A 16543-nucleotide genomic window follows, 5' to 3' on the forward strand; every position below is an offset into this window, starting at 1 on the left:
GCGGGGGCGGGGTGGGAGCTGGACGGCTAACTGCAATGCCTCCTGGGAGATGGAGTTCGAAGTCGACGCGCCGAGACGCAAAGAGCCCATGGAGGACTACAAGTTCCCGAGCGCAGCGCGCGGGTCCCGGGCCGCCACGCCCCTAGGCTGGGCTCCGGCCCTCCGCCCCCCTCGCAAAGCTGCGCTGGCCGCCCGCGGAGGGGAGGTTGCTGAGCGAGGGCAGGAGGTGGGTGCGGCGCGGCCGGGGGCACGGGGCGCAGGGACTGCTGGTGAGGGAACGGCCCACCTGGGCACCTGTCCTATCCCGAGAGGTCATCTAGCCTACTCTAGCCTCGCCATTCTCATCTGTGCAATGGGGATAGCAACGCCCGTGGCTTGGGGGGAGGGGACGTTTATGGAGAAGAAGGGGCGGAGCGGGTGGAAGGAGCCTGGATGGCTGGTGATAGTAAGAAAAGCCCGGATAATAAGGGCCGAGACTGGGGGAGGAGTCTGGTGGGTGGGGCATGGAGGGGCGGGGTCTCTAGATAAGGAGAACACGCGTGAGATCGGAGAAGGGGCTGCAGAGTGGATGCTGAGAAAGCCAATGAGGCAAGCCTGGGATGGATTGGGTGGAATGGGCCGAAAAGCATTGGGGAGGGAGGGGTGGAGACGCAAAGATGAAAAGTATCCCTCTCGGCCCTGGAAAGCCCAGTGTCAGCAGCGCTGATATGGTTTGGGTAAGAGGTTGCCCGAATGGGTAAATGCCTGTGGATGCACAGAACACCTTTCTTTCCTTGTGACTAGAAGTAAAGAGCCCATCCCATGAACTCTGCGTCACATATATGGGTTCATTCAATTCACACCCTGTGAAGACGGCACCGTATCTGTTTACAGTTGAGGAACCTGAGGCTCAGAGAAGTAAAGTGACTTGCCTAAAGCCACCCAGGATTCCTTACTCCAAAGAGCCCGCTTTTTTCCCCTGCACTGCACGGAGGTAGAGGTTTAATCTGTAGTGAATGGCAGGGAACAGACGAAAGTGTCCATGTGCTGCCCTTAACAGGTTGTGTGACAGGACCATCTTCCTCAACCCTTCTCAGTGCCAACCTAAGGCAACCCTCCTATGCTTATTGTTAGGATGAAATGAGGCGATGGGTTTGAAAGCCATTTGTTTATAAATTATCTTTGTTGGGAGGAACAGGAAGACCATAAGGAAGAGTGGTCAAAATGAGGTGCTTGGGCCTGAGGAAAACCACAAGGTGAAGCCTGAGGGTGAGCCAAGAGGCTGAAGGAAAATTCTGGAAGAGGGTGGGGGATGGTGATAGTTATTGGAAGTCTGCACCAGATGAAAGAATACTTTGCTGTGCAAGCCAGATCAGGTGGCTTCCCTTCTCCAGCCCACTTTTTCCAGTTGGCCAACTCCTTTAGGGGTCCATGTGTGTCACCTGAGTCTGGGAAGCACCTTTTCTCTTTGTGGTGTGGGCATAATGGAGCAGGCTGTGAGCGTCTTAGAGATATGAACTGGGCAAAACAGGGCTAAAGATGCAGCTCTTGGGTGTTGGGGGAGGCCAGGAAGGGTGGTGCCCCCAGACAGTACCCAGGGCTGTGAGCCAGAGTCTTTATCTGGTGGGCTGTGTGCCAGAGTCTGTATCTGGTGGGCTGTGTAAGGTGGGGAAGACGTCTCCAGTTTATTGGGAGACACGTTACTCACTTGAAGTGTTGTCATCCTTGAAATTTAGCCAACTATGCTCTGTCCATCCCCTACACACTATATTTACTTCCACGTAATTACCTGGGACTTGCCCTGTGCCTCAGATTCCAAATTAAAAATTCAAGAGACTATTTCAAAATAAAAAGTTTTAAAAATTCAGGAGAGATTGGTAAACCTCCCTATTGGTAGATGAGAGTCTGGGACTAGGAAAATGGATCTGACTAAGTGGGAGGAGTTGTCCCCCTTCCCCTGCCTGCCTACTTCTTGGGGTACAGAGAGGGGGGATCCCTGTCCTAACAGGGTGGCCAGGCAACCATTTACTTAAGGAAAGTGGGCCTTGGTAAGGAGTGAGAATAAAATGCTCTGGAGATGCAAAGAAGGGAAGAATGAATTGCAGCTGAGGGGCCTGGCAGATGACTGGCATTTTCTTTGCACTGCAGGCAGAGGGATAGCAGATGCCAAACTGCAGAGATAGGAGAGGGCCTGGCATGGTCTATAAAGTAGGGATAATAATAAGCACCTTTATCTATGAGATTAACATGCATAAAGTGCATAGCACAATAGTAACTGCTCAGTAAATGTCAGCCATTTTTATTACTGCTATTGTTGTTGTTATGATCACCATCATATGCCCAAGAATTGGTCTAGGGCCACACAGCTAATAAAGGGGCAGAGCCTGATTCAAACGTAGGCCCAGGTGATGCCAAAGCCCATGCACTCCTCTCCCCACAAAGCCCCTACAGTTCTTTCTACCCATCCACATCTTTGAGGGCCAGAAGTGGCCCCTCTTTGTTAACATTCTTGGTAAGCCATGACAGGAGTTTCTTTTCTGCTGTAGTAGCAGAGACTCTGGGTTCAGGAGAAAGCAGGGGAAACAAGTCCTAAACAGCCATCTTCTCCCAGCCTGGATCTCGGCATGGAGACAGGCAGGCTTAGTGTTGTGGTTTCTGTGGGGGGTTTAGTCTAGGTAGAAAGACCACTCGGATTTAAATTCTAACCCCTCCACCGACTGCGGGCTACTTTAGCTAAGCCCTGGTTGGCTTCCTCCAGAGCGCTGAGACGTCAGGAGAAGATCATGAGATGTTAATGCTTCTTAGTAGTGGTAACAACATCTAATATTCATGGAATCTGGCTATTTACTGGGGCCGGGCACACTGACTGGAACTTTACATCTACAGTCCCAGGAGGCAAGTGTTCTTTTCTTGCCCCTTCCTTCAAAATAAAAATATTTTTAGAATTTTCAAGCCTACAGACAAGTTTAAAGAATAGCCTTTCACCTAGATGCACCGATTCACATTACCAATTTCGCTTTTACACACGCACAATTTTTGCTAAGCTATTGAAAAGTTATAGGCATCTCCACACTTGGCCCCTAAATTCTTCAGCGTATATCTCCTAATTATAACATGTTGCAACATAACCATAACACCAGTATCATACCTAAGAAAATTAGCAAGAACTCAATATTGTCTAATAAACAGTTGAGATTCAAATTTCTCCAACTGCCAAAAAAATCTCATATATTTTTTTAATCAGATACAGTCAAGATTCATTCATTGCATTTAATTATATCTCTTTAAGCAACTCATTTAATCTAGATAGAGCCCCTCTACCTGTTTAAACTTATTTTATAAATAATTGGGTTCAGTTTGCTTTTTGTTTTTGTTTTTTCTGGCAATGTTGTGTACTTACTGAATCACATTAGGAGGCATATGATACCAGAGTCCTACTATCCATGAATGCTGTTTGATTATTGGATAAGGTAACAGCCTGATCTCTCTATAAAAGGGTAAGTTTTTTCCTCTTGTAAAGAACAAGTAGTCTGTAGAGTGATTCTTTGAAACTGTCGGAATTGTGTCCAGGATAACCTTTCATTCCACATCTGTTGATGATCCTTGCCAGAATAGCAACACTGAGGGTTGCAAAATGGTAATTTGCTAATTATGTCATTCTTTGTATACTTCTTAGCTGGTATTCTTTGTTACAGAATAACTTTTTCTGTGTGTGTGTGTGTGTGTGTGTTTGTCTTTCTCATTCCCTCTCCTGTCCCTCTCTTTTTTCTTTTTGGAGTAACATAGACTCATGATTATTTTTTTTAACTCAATGTGTTATAACCTGTTATCATCATTAATCTTTTTGGTGTTCAAATTATCCCAAATTTGGCCAATGAGAGTCCCTTCAGGTCTGCTCCTGTGTTTTGGTTTTGGTTTTGTTTTGGGGGAGGAGATATAATTGACATATAACATTGTATTCATTTTAGGTGTAAACATGATTTGATATGTGTATATATTGCAAAATGGTCACCACACATAGTTACAAAATTTTTTTTTCTTGTGATGAGAACGTTTAAAATCTGCAGATCTGCATTCTTTTGACTTCACCTCAGTAATCTTTGATTTCTTCTTTGCTGTCTGGAAAGAGATGTTCCAGGCTCACCTTAAACTTTTCCTGTCAAAGTGCTGGAAGTACTGGAATCATCAGTTCCTCCAGGAAGCCCTGGTTTCGTTTTGTAGGAGACAACGTTTAAAAAACAAGATCTGGGGTCAGGTGTGCTCATTGCTACTCGGGTATCGTTGCTAGGCTCTTGAGCAGAGCTAAGAAATGATAGATGGATGGATGGATAAATAGATAGATAATTATCAATGCCTTGTAGATTCATTGTTAAAACAATTGGTCCTCACTGTGTAAAAGGAGTAGATTGCATGTAAAATAGCTTCATTATGGAAGCTCAGTGAGCAGTATTGTAGGGAATTACACAGAAAGAGCCCTTGCCTGTGCTAAGGCTCTGTGAGTGTATAGGCTGTTGGCTAGGACCTATGTGTCTGGGTTCAGTCTCTTGCTCAGGGACCCGGGTTAGAGAAGATCCCAGGCTGCCTCCAAAGGACTGGTCCTCTGAGTAGTGTCCAAACCTGGAACCTCCCAGAGGCTGTGACTCAGAGGTCAAGAATGGACACAAAGCCCTGGGCCAGGGACTCATCTTCCTTGGTTTGTGAAATAAAGATAATGTGATCTGTCCTGCCTGCATCCCAGAGTTGTTGTAAGGATCAATATATATTTATTTTTTTAAATTACTAATCAGTCTTTTCAACACATTTATTACAAAATTCCTTCCCCTTTTCATTGTCTTAATACCATAGTTCATTGCCTTATAGTCTGATTTCCTACATAAAACTAAGATATATTATGCTTTTTCAAATATTCTTTCAGGTTATCACTCACCAATTTTTCCAAAATAAGATTTTAATCTTTTTTTTTAACCTTTTGAAAAAATACTTTTGGGAGTTGGACTAGGATAGCATAACAACTGTAATTAATTTTAGAAGAACAACTTTAAGATATTCCCTCTCAGAATCATCACAGGTCTGTCTTTATTCAAATCCTGTTTATGCTTCTTAATAAAATGTCATAGCTTTGTTTCTGAAGGGGGCACAGGTTTGAAGAGAGACCTCACTTGGAATTCTAGCTCTCCTACCTCTAGCTGTGTGATCTTAAGCAGCTGTCTTCACCATTCTGTGCTTCAGTTTTATAATCCAGAAAATTGGGATGATAATCGTACCTACCTCACAGCCTCAGTGTGGTGTTTTAATGAGATAATCTACAGGAAAATGACTCACGTAGCTCGGGGCATGTCCTCAGTGCTCAGGAAATGTTGATTCTCTGTGCACTGGTCTCATGTAGGTCAGAATCAAATTGAGGGGCAGGTTTGAGAGCACCTGGTAAGAGGTAGGAGGGGACAAGTGACGAACCTCTCCAAGGGGTTTGGCTGCTGAATTCCCAAGGAAGTCATTCAGAGCATGGCAGTCAGACAGGCCTGGGCTTGAATCCTGACTCTGCCAGTGCTTTCTTTGGGCAAGTTACCTACCTCTTAGGGCCTCAGGTTCTCATTTGTTAAGTAAGATAATGCTTTCCTCAAAGGAATGTTACGAGGATTAAATGAGTTAATGTGTATAACACACCTAGCACAGGTAGGGTACCCAATAAGTCCTCACCGGGCAATAGCTGTGTCCCTCGTGAGGCCTGCAGGAATGGAGACATAGTTTTAAAGTAAGACTCTCTAGAGCAACGTCTTGACTGCCCTTTCTTATGGGACACCTACTCTCAAAGCATTGTATTTCCTTTGTTACAATTAGAGGTTGCAACTGGGTGATTTTTCAGGCCCCAGACTGGGATTGGCCCTTCACATGGTACCAGGCTGGGCCTTAAGATTCACCACCCCTCGTTTTGGCCACAGACCCATTTCAGGGAGGAGAGAATTTCCAGCCAACTCCGAAGTTCCCAGGCCCCCTGGCCTTCCCTGCCCAGTCAGATGGTCTGAGGATCCGCATGGCATAATTTCCTGGTTTTCTCAGAGAGGGAAATAGGCTGATCTTTTTCTTGGTTCTTTTCAAGTAGAGAGGCAGACTTGGAAAGTCTCTTGCTTAAGAAAAATTATTTGTTCAGACACAGTGGTAGGGTTTCTTTTATCTCCTACTTCGTGGTTCAGTTTGCATTCTCATTCATCTTTTCTAATCTGGCTTTTAAAAACCTGGCTTTTTGTGTTTTGCTGCTTTGTCATTAGGCATCATGAGTTGGTATTAAAATAGAAGGGTATAGACCTCTAGTGGACTTGTGGTGTGTCAGCTGTGGAGGGGCTCCAGGCCATCCAGGATCCTGTCCCCACATCCTCAGATGTGAGTGGGCAGAGTCCCAGGCCAGCCATGAACGAGCTGCCGAAAGACCTACCCCAGCCTGATCTGGACAGAGAATAAGGGAGTATGCATCTCCCACTCACGCTGGGACCTCAAGGTGGGAAGGGGAAACTATCAGAGGTGTTGGATCCACTGACCTGGATTCAGATCGCAGCTCCTCCAGTGACTAGCTCTGTAACCTTGAGCAGTCTCTTAACCTTTCTGAGCCTCAGTTTCCTTATCTGTAAAATAGAGATAATAGAATCTATCTCACAGGGTGCTTGTGAAGACATCAAATGAGGTAATGCATGTACAGAATCAGCACAAGAGTATCATCCTCTGTACTTTTCTATATATTTTTATTAAAAATAAATAAAATGCTACCATGAGTTAGGCGAAGCATTATAAAAGCAGGTGGTGTGCTCAGCAGGTGGTAGCTAGTATCTTGTCAAGCAAGCCGCATAGCAGTATTTTAAAAGGCTACTTAAGGGATTCTCACACTTGCTGAAGCTATTAAACAGCCTTTTGTTGCTATTACAACTCTCAGCAACCTGTGCAGTGGGAAGGGACTGAACTTTCCACTGGCTGGCTGTGTGTCCTGGGCAAGTCCTCAGTCTGATCTGAGTCTCTGTTTCCTGTCTGCCAAACAGAATGATGCCTGTTTTGTAGGATTGCTATATGAATTAAAAGGGCTGATGGGTGTAAAGGCCTCGGGTGTAGTGGAATGCTCAGTGCATGTTCATTCCTTCCTCTCTCAGCCCCTGCCCCAGAGTCCCCCCCGCACCTACGGTGTGCTAGGCAGTGAATATGCAGGGACACTGCTCTCACAGAGATCACAAACTAGGCAGTGGTTTTCACAAACAATTTTCATCACAACCCACAGTATGAAGGTACACTCTATATCACAATCCAGTTCCTCTTCCTTTCTCTGTCTCTCTCTCTCACACACACACAAAGGGAACAAAAGTTTCACAACACTATATATGTAAAACTGATCATAACCCAGTGTATTGTATTGTCCGTGACACAGTCAGTCTTGATTTTTTTCCCAGTTTATGAATGCATAATTTATGTGCAGTAAAAGTCACCCTTTTTAGGTATACAGTTATATGAATTTTTATAATCTTTATACAGTCATTTGTCTACCAGCACATCAAGATATAGAATATTTCCATCCAAAATATTCCTTCATGCCTGTTTGTAGCCAGTCTTACCCCTAGCCTCTCCAGTCACTGATCTGATTTCTGTCTCTCTAGTTTTGTCTTTTCCAGAATGTTGTATAAATAAAATCATATGCCATGTAACCTTTTGAGGCGGGCTGCTTTCACTTAATAGAATGCTTTTGAGATTCTTCTGTGTTGTGGTGTGTGTCAGTAGCTAGTGCCTTTATATTGCTGAGTCATATTCCATTGTATGGATGTACCACAATTTGTTTATCATTTACATTTTAGTGTCTGGGATTGGGCAATTCCAAATAAAGCTGCTATAATCATTCACACATGGGTTTTTGCATGGACATGTGTCTTCATTTCTCTGGGATAAATATCTAGGAGTAGGATTGATGGGTCCTATGGTAACTGGATGCCAAAAACTGTTTTCTACTGTGGTTGCACCATTTTGCATTCTCACTGGCAATGTGTAAGAATTTCCATTGCTCTATGTACTTATCAGCATTTGGTATTGTCACATTTTTCATTTGAGCCATTGAAATAGGTATACTGTGGTTTTAATTTTCATGTCCCTAATGACTAAGGATACCAAGCATCTTTTCATGTGATTATTTGTCATCTATATATCTTCTCAGTGAAGGTGCTTGTTCAGATCTTTTGCCCACTTTTTAGTTGGGTTGTTTATTTTCTTACTGAGTTTTGAGAGTTCTTTATATATTCTGGTTAACAATCATGTATCAGATAGGTGTTTTGCAAATATTTTCTTGCAGTTTGTGTCTCATTTTCATTTTTTTATATAATTTTTTTAAATTTATTTTATTTATTTATTTTTGGCTGTGTTGGGTCTTCATTGCTGCGCGCGGCGAATGGGGGCTCCTCTTCGTTGCGTTGCGTGGGTCTCATTGCAGTGGCTTCTCTTGTTGCAGAGCACGGGCTCTAGAGCGCAGGCTTAGTAGTTGTGGCAAGGAGGCTTCATTAGTTGTGGCTCGTGGGCTCTAGAGCGCAGGCTCAGTAGTTGTGGTGCATGGGCTTAGTTACTCCGCGGCATGTGGGATCTTCCCGGACCAGGGCTTGAACCCATGTCCCCTGAATTGGCAGGCAGATTCTCAACCACTGCGCCACCAGGGAAGCCCTCATTTTCATTTTTTTTAACAGTGTCTTTCGAAGAGGAGAAGTTTTTCATTTGGATGAAGTCTAGTTTATTAAATTTTCTGTGATTTGTGCCTCTTAGGTCCTATCCAAGAAATCTTTGCTAACAGAAAGTCAGAGTTTCTCCTAGAAGTCTTATAGTTTTAAAAAGATTTTACATTTAGGTCTGTGATCCATTTTGAGTTAATTTTCATATATGTTACAAGATATGAGTTGAGGTTCTTTTTTTGCATATGGATATCCAGTGATCTTCATCTTGAGAAAGCCAGGGAGGAGGGCCATATGCAAAGTAGATCATTACATGATGGAATGGTGGGCTGTGCAAGGGACCAGAAACCCCAAGAGGAGAGCTGGGAAGGTGGAGATCTGGGGGCTGCCTTATCGAGGCAGTGACTCATAGGCTGGGCCTTACAGGTTGACTGCGGAGATGGTGGAGAAAGTGAAGAAGGGTGGTACGAGGAGAGCAAAGGCAGGGCAGGTGAGGGCGGATGCGGAGGTGTCAGGAGTCCTGGAGCATAGAGTGTGGGGAGAGGCAGGATCAGAGGTAAGATTGGATGAGCTGGGTGGTTAGAGCAGGCAGTACTATGTCAGGAAGATCGGCCTGCAAACTAAAATGGAAAGTGGACAGAAAAGCGGAAGGGAGCCAAGTGAGGATGTTGGGGGAGCGGGGATGAGGCCTGAGCTCCAGGAGTTGCCATAGGGACAGGTACAAGGGGACAGTTGAGAAAAATGTCAGGATGCGGAGTCAGGGCTGCCTCCCAGGCTCAGGCAGACGGGCGGCTAAGAAGAGTCAACAGCAGGTTCTGGGGAAGAGGAGTTCTGTGCGAGGCTTCTGGTACCCATAGAAAATTCAGGTGGAGGTGTCCAAGAGGCAGCTGGGTACACAGGGGGGCTGGAGCTCCGTGGCCAAACCCGCCTGCCACATTCATGAAGCTTCTCAGCCCCGCCAGGTGCCAGTTCCTACGCCCCTGTGTCACTATGGCTCTCAAACAGAGCCTGTGGATTTGCCATGGTGGACACCGTGGCACTGTGACTAGGAAACAGGGGCTTGAAGGGCTGCGTTCTCTGACTCCTGGGTCTGGGGAGAACACCACAGGGAGCACCCTCGTCTGGGGTCAGGAGACCTGCCTTCTAACCAGCCTCCACCCTGACTGACAGCAGCTCCTGGTGCTGCCCTGGACAAACGATCAGGAGCCTCGCTGCAGGGGCTCAGGGGCAGGAAGGCAGGTGCTCTGCTGCTTTTGCAGGCAGAAAAATAGGAGTCTGGGTGCCCGTCCGAGGGCCCCCAGGTACGCCCTGTGGCTCCTCATTGTCGTCCCTACCCCTGTGCTTTGAGCTCTTCAGAACTAATGTGCTTCGGAGATACGGGGTCTGCAGCCCATGGAACTGTCAGGAAAGACAGCCCAGCCTAAGCCTGCTCTTTCCATGGAGCTGAGCCACTTCACAGAGCCTGGGCCTTAAATCAAACAGGAAAAGAGACTGGAAACTAGGTCCGGCTCCTGCCTGGACCCCCTGGAGACAAAATTGGCCAGACTCAGGCCCCAGGCCAAGCATCCACCTCAGCTGCAGGTCTCAGCACAGCCACCCCCGCTTCCTCAGAGCCCTCCCCCACCCCCTCTCTGTTGGACACCCCCTCCAACACTGTCTCACAGCCCATCTGCTCCAGGCTTCTGCTGATGATTTTGTAACTTCATCATGGGCTTGTTTCCCTTCAGACACTGCAGATGGTTAATGTCTCTCTGCGATATCAAAGTGCCCCATTACACAGGGAAAGAATTACAAAGGGCCCTCCCCACAGAGAGTTGGGTGGGACAGCCGAGCATCTTCCACACCCAGCATGGCCTCCACCCTCTGAAGTAAGGGGGTCTCAGTGCAGTCGGCCTCCTCAGAAGGCAGGGGTGGGGTGAGAACTGCCCTGGCCCGCTCGCCACCCCTGCTGGGTGACTTTCGGGAAGTCCCCCTCTTGGACCTCTGTTTTCCCATCTGGACAGTAAACATGCCAGAATTAATTCCAGACCTACTCCCACATCTCTTGGTACATCTTCCTTCCTTCCTTCCTTCCTCCCTCCCTCCCTCCCTTCCTCCCTCCCTCCCTTCCTCCCTCCCTTCCTCCCTCCCTCCCTTCCTCCCTCCCTTCCTCCCTCCCTCCCTTCCTCCCTCCCTTCCTCCCTTCCTTCCTTCTTTCCTTCTCTTTTTTTCTTTCTTTCTTTCATTGTTGAGGTAGAGTTGATTTACAATATTAGTTTCAGGTTTACAGCATAGAAATTCAAAATTTTTATAGATTGTACACCATTTAAAGTTACTATAAAATATTAGCGATATTCCCTGTGCTGTAATTGGTACATTTCTCTTGTTACTGCACCCACACTGTCTCTTGCTGTGGTCTCCTCTGCCAGCCTGGGCTCTTCTCAAGGGCAGCAGTGGGGCTGATTCCTCCCTGTGCCCTCCACACCCAACATTAGAGGAAGATTGCTGAATTCATTGCACAGGTTGGCTCCTGGGAAAGTATCGTGTTGGAAGTCAAAAAGGTACATCCCCTGATTTCTAGAACCTTAAAGAAAAGTTAGAATCCAAGACTTCAGGTTGAAGGAGACACCAGCCCTAGACACTAGAGGCTGTGAGATCAGTGGGGGAATAGTGGGGGAGGGTTGTTAAGGAGTGGAGTGGGTAAAGAGCCTTCAGGAAGGGTGCTTGGTTGCAGAGTCCCACATTTGCGCTGACCTCAAAGCAAGTTTCAGAGGAGGCTGGAGTGCCATCATGGTAGAAAAGGGCAGGCCATCAGGAGCCAAGAGCATCTTCATGGCAAGGCAAGTTGTCATGGGAGGATGAGAATCCAGAAAGGAGTGTCCAGAGGGTTGAGTGACCCATTGTGGGCCTGGTAGATAGATGGAAGTGGTACTAATCACAGCCATTTGTTGTGAATTCTTTTAGATGGAAAAAATAATTAAATAAGAAGGCAACATCGGTACAGCAGAAGGAGCATGGGGCTTGAAGTCCTAAATCTCAGAACATCTGTTAAGTACCTACAGTGGACCAGTCTTTGGCTAATAAGCATGAATACATTTTTCTCTCTCATATAAAGGAACCTGGGCTTGAATCCTGGCAGGACCCTTCACCGGTCTGAATGACCGGTGAATGAATCCTGACACAGTTTCCCTATCTGCACAGTGGGGATGATTGATGATATTGTCTATGTCAAAGGATAGTATGTAAGCAAATGTACGTAAGAGCAGCTAGCATAGCATTCAGTCCAGGCACATTATCTTTCTTTCCTTAGACCAGTGGTTCTCTGTCCTAACTGAACATTTAGAATCAGCTTTTGAAAAATACCAATGCTGAGGCCACATTCCAGGCCAATTAAAACAATCTCTGGAGGGTGGGACCCAGGCTTTATTTTATCTTTTCATTTCTTTTTTTTTTTTTTAAACTCCCTAGTGAACCTAATATGCTTTAGACGGTGTGGCAATTATTACCCATCCATTTGTTCATCAAGTATTAATTCGTTTCAACTCCAAGGGACCTACAATAAGAAATTGAGAACTGTGACTACCCAGATGTTATGGACCGCATGATTGTGTCCCCCAAAATTATATGTTGAAATCCCAACCTCCAATGTGATGGCGTAAGGAGGTGGGGCCTTTGGAAGATTAGTTCATGAGGGTGGAGCCCTCATGAACAAGATTACTGCCCTTATAAAAGAGATTCCAGAGAGCTCTCTTACCCCTTCTGCCATATTAGGACACAGCGAGAAGACATCGCTCATCAGACATCAGATCTGCCCCTACCTTGATCCTCAACTTCCCAGCCTCCAGAACTGTGAGAAATAAATGTTTATTACTTAAGCCACCCAGTCTATAGTATTCTGTTATACCAGCCCCAACAAACTAAGATATCAGATATAGTTGGGTAATGGTCATTTCTTACTTACCTCTCTCTGTAGGACTACTTCCCAGCACCCCAGCCTCCTGCCATGTCTGACCCCATCACACTGAATGTCGGGGGGAAGCTCTATACAACCTCACTGGCAACCTTGACCAGCTTCCCTGACTCCATGCTGGGCGCCATGTTCAGCGGGAAGATGCCCACCAAGAGGGACAGCCAGGGCCACTGCTTCATTGACCGTGACGGCAAAGTGTTCCGCTACATCCTCAACTTCCTGCGAACCTCCCACCTGGACTTGCCCGAAGACTTCCAGGAGATGGGCCTGCTCCGCAGGGAGGCTGACTTCTACCAGGTGCAGCCCCTGATTGAGGCCCTGCAGGAGAAGGAGGTGGAGCTGTCCAAGGCCGAGAAGAATGCCATGCTCAACATCACGCTGAACCAGCGTGTGCAGACGGTCCACTTCACTGTGCGCGAGGCACCCCAGATCTACAGCCTGTCCTCTTCCAGCATGGAGGTCTTCAACGCCAACATCTTCAGCACCTCTTGCCTCTTCCTCAAGCTCCTCGGCTCCAAGCTCTTCTACTGCTCCAATGGCAACCTGTCCTCCATCACCAGCCATTTGCAAGACCCCAACCACCTGACTCTGGACTGGGTGGCCAATGTGGAGGGCCTGCCTGAGGAGGAGTACACCAAGCAGAACCTCAAGAGGCTCTGGGTGGTGCCAGCCAACAAGCAGATCAACAGCTTCCAGGTCTTCATGGAGGAGGTGCTGAAAATTGCGCTGAGTGACGGCTTCTGCATCGATTCTTCTCACCCACACGCTGTGGATTTTATGAACAATAAGATTATTCGATTAATACGGTACAGGTAAAAGGACCCCAGCAACATTGGAGGGGGGCTTCCTAAAGCCAAGATCTTGGAGAGCGTCTCGCCAGCGGTGTGAGGCAGGCCACTGTACTAACCTGTATTAATCGTCTAGCAGGACTTGATTTCCCCCGTGATGCAGTCCACCTGTAGGAATCCATGTGTCCTCTTGACACAGCCACCTTTTTCCTTGCTACTTTGAGCTGGGGATGGGCAGTCTGCTCTAAGCGAAGAGTCTGCCAACATGTCCTAAAGGAGGCCACAGGAGGACTTTTTGTCTAGACAAAGGAACAGCAGTTTTTTCTTGGGTCCAGCTCTCTCTGTACCATTAGGCAGTGCCTCACTTAGCCATCTGTAAACAGAGCCTCTGGTGGAGGGGATGGGGTGAGAACAAGAGGCTCCCTCTAGTTTCCCAGGACATGAAGTACCCAGAGATTCCCATCCTGCCTGCCCCTCCGTCCCTGGGATGTAGCCAGAACCTTGGACTCGCTTGGCTGGCTTGGGAATGAAGTGGGTAGTGAGGGTGGGATTTGAGCCTGGCATGGCCTGGAGGAATTAGCCTCCAGGCAGCGTTCAGGAGATGGGGATATCCCTCTTGACTGGGCCAAGTCTAGGCCTTTGGGGATTTCCGGCTTCAGAAGTAAGCTGCTGTCCCTGCGAAGATTTGAAAGTATCTGGAGCCAGTGCAACGAAAGGCGAGTCGTAATGTGGCCTGATACCTGACTTTTGTAATCCTTTCCCCAAGAAGTTGAAGTCTCATTGAAACAGATCATTTAAAACAAATATATTATGGACTCTCAGGGTTGGAAAATGATTCAACAGTCGCTCAGTCCTCCCGCACCCCCAGAACACCCCAGCACCTTTGCGGCTGAGGGCTTCTCCCCAGTACCTTCAGGAGATCAACTATCCCTGCTTGCATACCCTCAGTGACAGGAAGCTCGTCATCCCCAAGGCCAGCCCCTGCCGTAGTTGGCTGTTAGAAAGTCCTTCCTTACATTGAGCCGAAACCTGTCCTTCCACAACCATTTTCTGGTCCTGGTAGACCTTCCTTCTCACCCAAATGTGTATTTTCTCTTTCAAAATAGTCACTTTGAGAGGCCAGATACCTATTTTGAAAATATTATTACTCGATATTAGGATTCCCCTTGGGATTTGTCTTCAGAACCAAGCCCCTTTCATTCCCTGTAAGTCATCCCCATTTTGTCGTGGCTTCGCTTCATTTGTGACCCTCCCTCCTCACCAGACATGACTGTTCATGGCTTCTGACCATCTTCTGTTGAGTTTGAAGATTGCTGCCCCAGAGGAAGGAGACCAGGGTCTTGGCAGTGTGTAACAAGGAGCCTGGGAGTGACCTGAACCATAACATTGCCCTTGGAGTAAGCGTCCAGCCCTTAAAACACTGCTCTGAAGGATGTGGGCTTCCCCTGCAGTAGTTTCTGGGCATAACCAGCCCATGGACCTCCTTGGGGTGAGACCCTGAGCCACTTCCCAGCGGGTGATGAGCAGTGCGTGTCTCAAAGCTGCACATTATGATTCATCCCTGGCGTGAGGGTGGCCTTGGGAGTCCCAGAATCTTCCCCACTGGGCAGGGGCCCCCAGGGGATGGTCCGAAGAAGGGGCTTCCCATAGTTACACACTGTGAATAGGGAGCTTGTACGCTGGGCTGTGGGCAAGGCCACATCCCTTAGGTAATAAAGGACTTTTCCCCCCTACAGTGGGACCCAGGAGTCTCTGATAACTGTCCCATGCCACCAGGCCAATGGTATTCAGGAGAGCCACTCAGGAGTACCCAATTTAGACCAGCCAGCAGAAGCTGTGACCATAGCAGAACAGTTCAAGGAAGAAATCTTATAAATCACCACTGTCTCTTTTTCTTTTCCATAAAAATTCTTTCTCCATCTTTTCGGTGCTTCTTAATTCAAGCAGCTTGACTTTAGAGAAAGCACAGGTCCTGTGAAGCCACTAATTTGCTGTGTGACTTTATGCAAGTCACTTACCTCACTGAGCCATCTCTGTTTCTTCATCTGTGAAATGTGCACAACAGTAACACGTAACCCCACCTACCTCACAGGGCTGTTGTGAGGATCAAATGAAATAATATATGTGAGGATACAGTATAATTGATAAATGGTGGTTATTATTTTGTGTCTACATTTAAGGGAAAAAAACCTTGGCTTTGGAATCAAGCTGACCTGGGTCTGAATTCTGGCTCCATCACTTGCTGTGTAACCTTGGACAAGTCCCTGGGCCTCCCTGATTTGTTTCCTCATCAGACAACAATCCCACCTCCTAGTGTTCTGTGACTTGGTTGTGTATGTGAAAATTCCTAGCTAGGCCTGGCCCATAGGAGCTCAATAAATGTTTGCTCTTTTAGGAGTAATGATGGACTGTCATGCAGGAGACACCATGAGCATATAACAATTTAACAAGCCTTCTGGGGCACCTGATGAATGGTCCCTGAGGATGGGAACAGCCACAGATAAGTTTAGTCTAGAAAAGCTTAGAGGGCCACACAGTGTGCTGTGGGAACTTGGGGAAAGCAAGTTTAGTTCTCAGAAAAGGCATAATGGATGGTCGAGCTGGGCCTTTAAGGGTAGGTTGGATGGTAACAAAATGAGCTAAGGAGGGCACCGTGGGCACTGGAAACGCCATGAGCCGAGGCCCGGGAGCCGTGCAGGTGAGGCGCCATGCAGGTGAGTCTCCACGCAGGGCCTCCACACAAAGGGAGCCACATGCAGTACATGCAGAGTGCTCACGGTGCCCGTCTCCCTCAGGTGAGTGCAGCCACCTGCTTAGTGCAACAGAGAGATACTGAGCCTGCAGGCGGCACCACCCCAGAGGACCAGTGGGTCAGGGTCGGCTGGGAGGCAGGCATGTGATTCTTGTCATGAGCCCCTAGCTGCCCGGAGCGAGACACAGTGGTGGTCAGTGATCTCAACCGGACTCAGTTTATTTAGCCTTTTGCACAGCTGAGAGCTTTGTCCCAACTAAAGGGCAATTCTGGGCACACGACCTTGTGAGCTGTCTGTTCCTCCCCGAGGCATGCAGAGAGATGGTCAGGGAGGGTGCTCTTGAGGGAACCCTAAGGCACTTTGGCGTGACCACTTGGTGAGACCTGCCACCAA

The 16543-nt window shown here is 47.4% G+C and overlaps 1 protein-coding gene across 1 annotated transcript; it reads left to right on the top strand.

Moving 5' to 3' along the window:
• The first annotated feature begins 145 nt into the window (after window positions 1-145).
• On the top strand, window positions 146-15753 carry KCTD21 (potassium channel tetramerization domain containing 21). The gene is made up of 2 exons (XM_060018204.1): window positions 146-226; window positions 12613-15753. The coding sequence occupies exon 2, from the start codon at window positions 12643-12645 to the stop codon at window positions 13423-13425; it is 783 nt and encodes a 260-aa protein (XP_059874187.1). The 5' UTR covers window positions 146-226; window positions 12613-12642; the 3' UTR covers window positions 13426-15753.
• The last annotated feature ends 790 nt before the right edge of the window (window positions 15754-16543 follow it).

The sequence above is a fragment of the Delphinus delphis genome, chromosome 8, assembly GCF_949987515.2.
Source record: "Delphinus delphis chromosome 8, mDelDel1.2, whole genome shotgun sequence".
Lineage (NCBI taxonomy): Eukaryota > Metazoa > Chordata > Mammalia > Artiodactyla > Delphinidae > Delphinus > Delphinus delphis.

What these genes read in the sequence shown, in the direction of transcription:
- KCTD21 (XM_060018204.1), top strand. Translation starts at nt 12,643, where the DNA reads ATGTCTGACCCCATCACACTGAATGTCGGGGGGAAGCTCTATACAACC.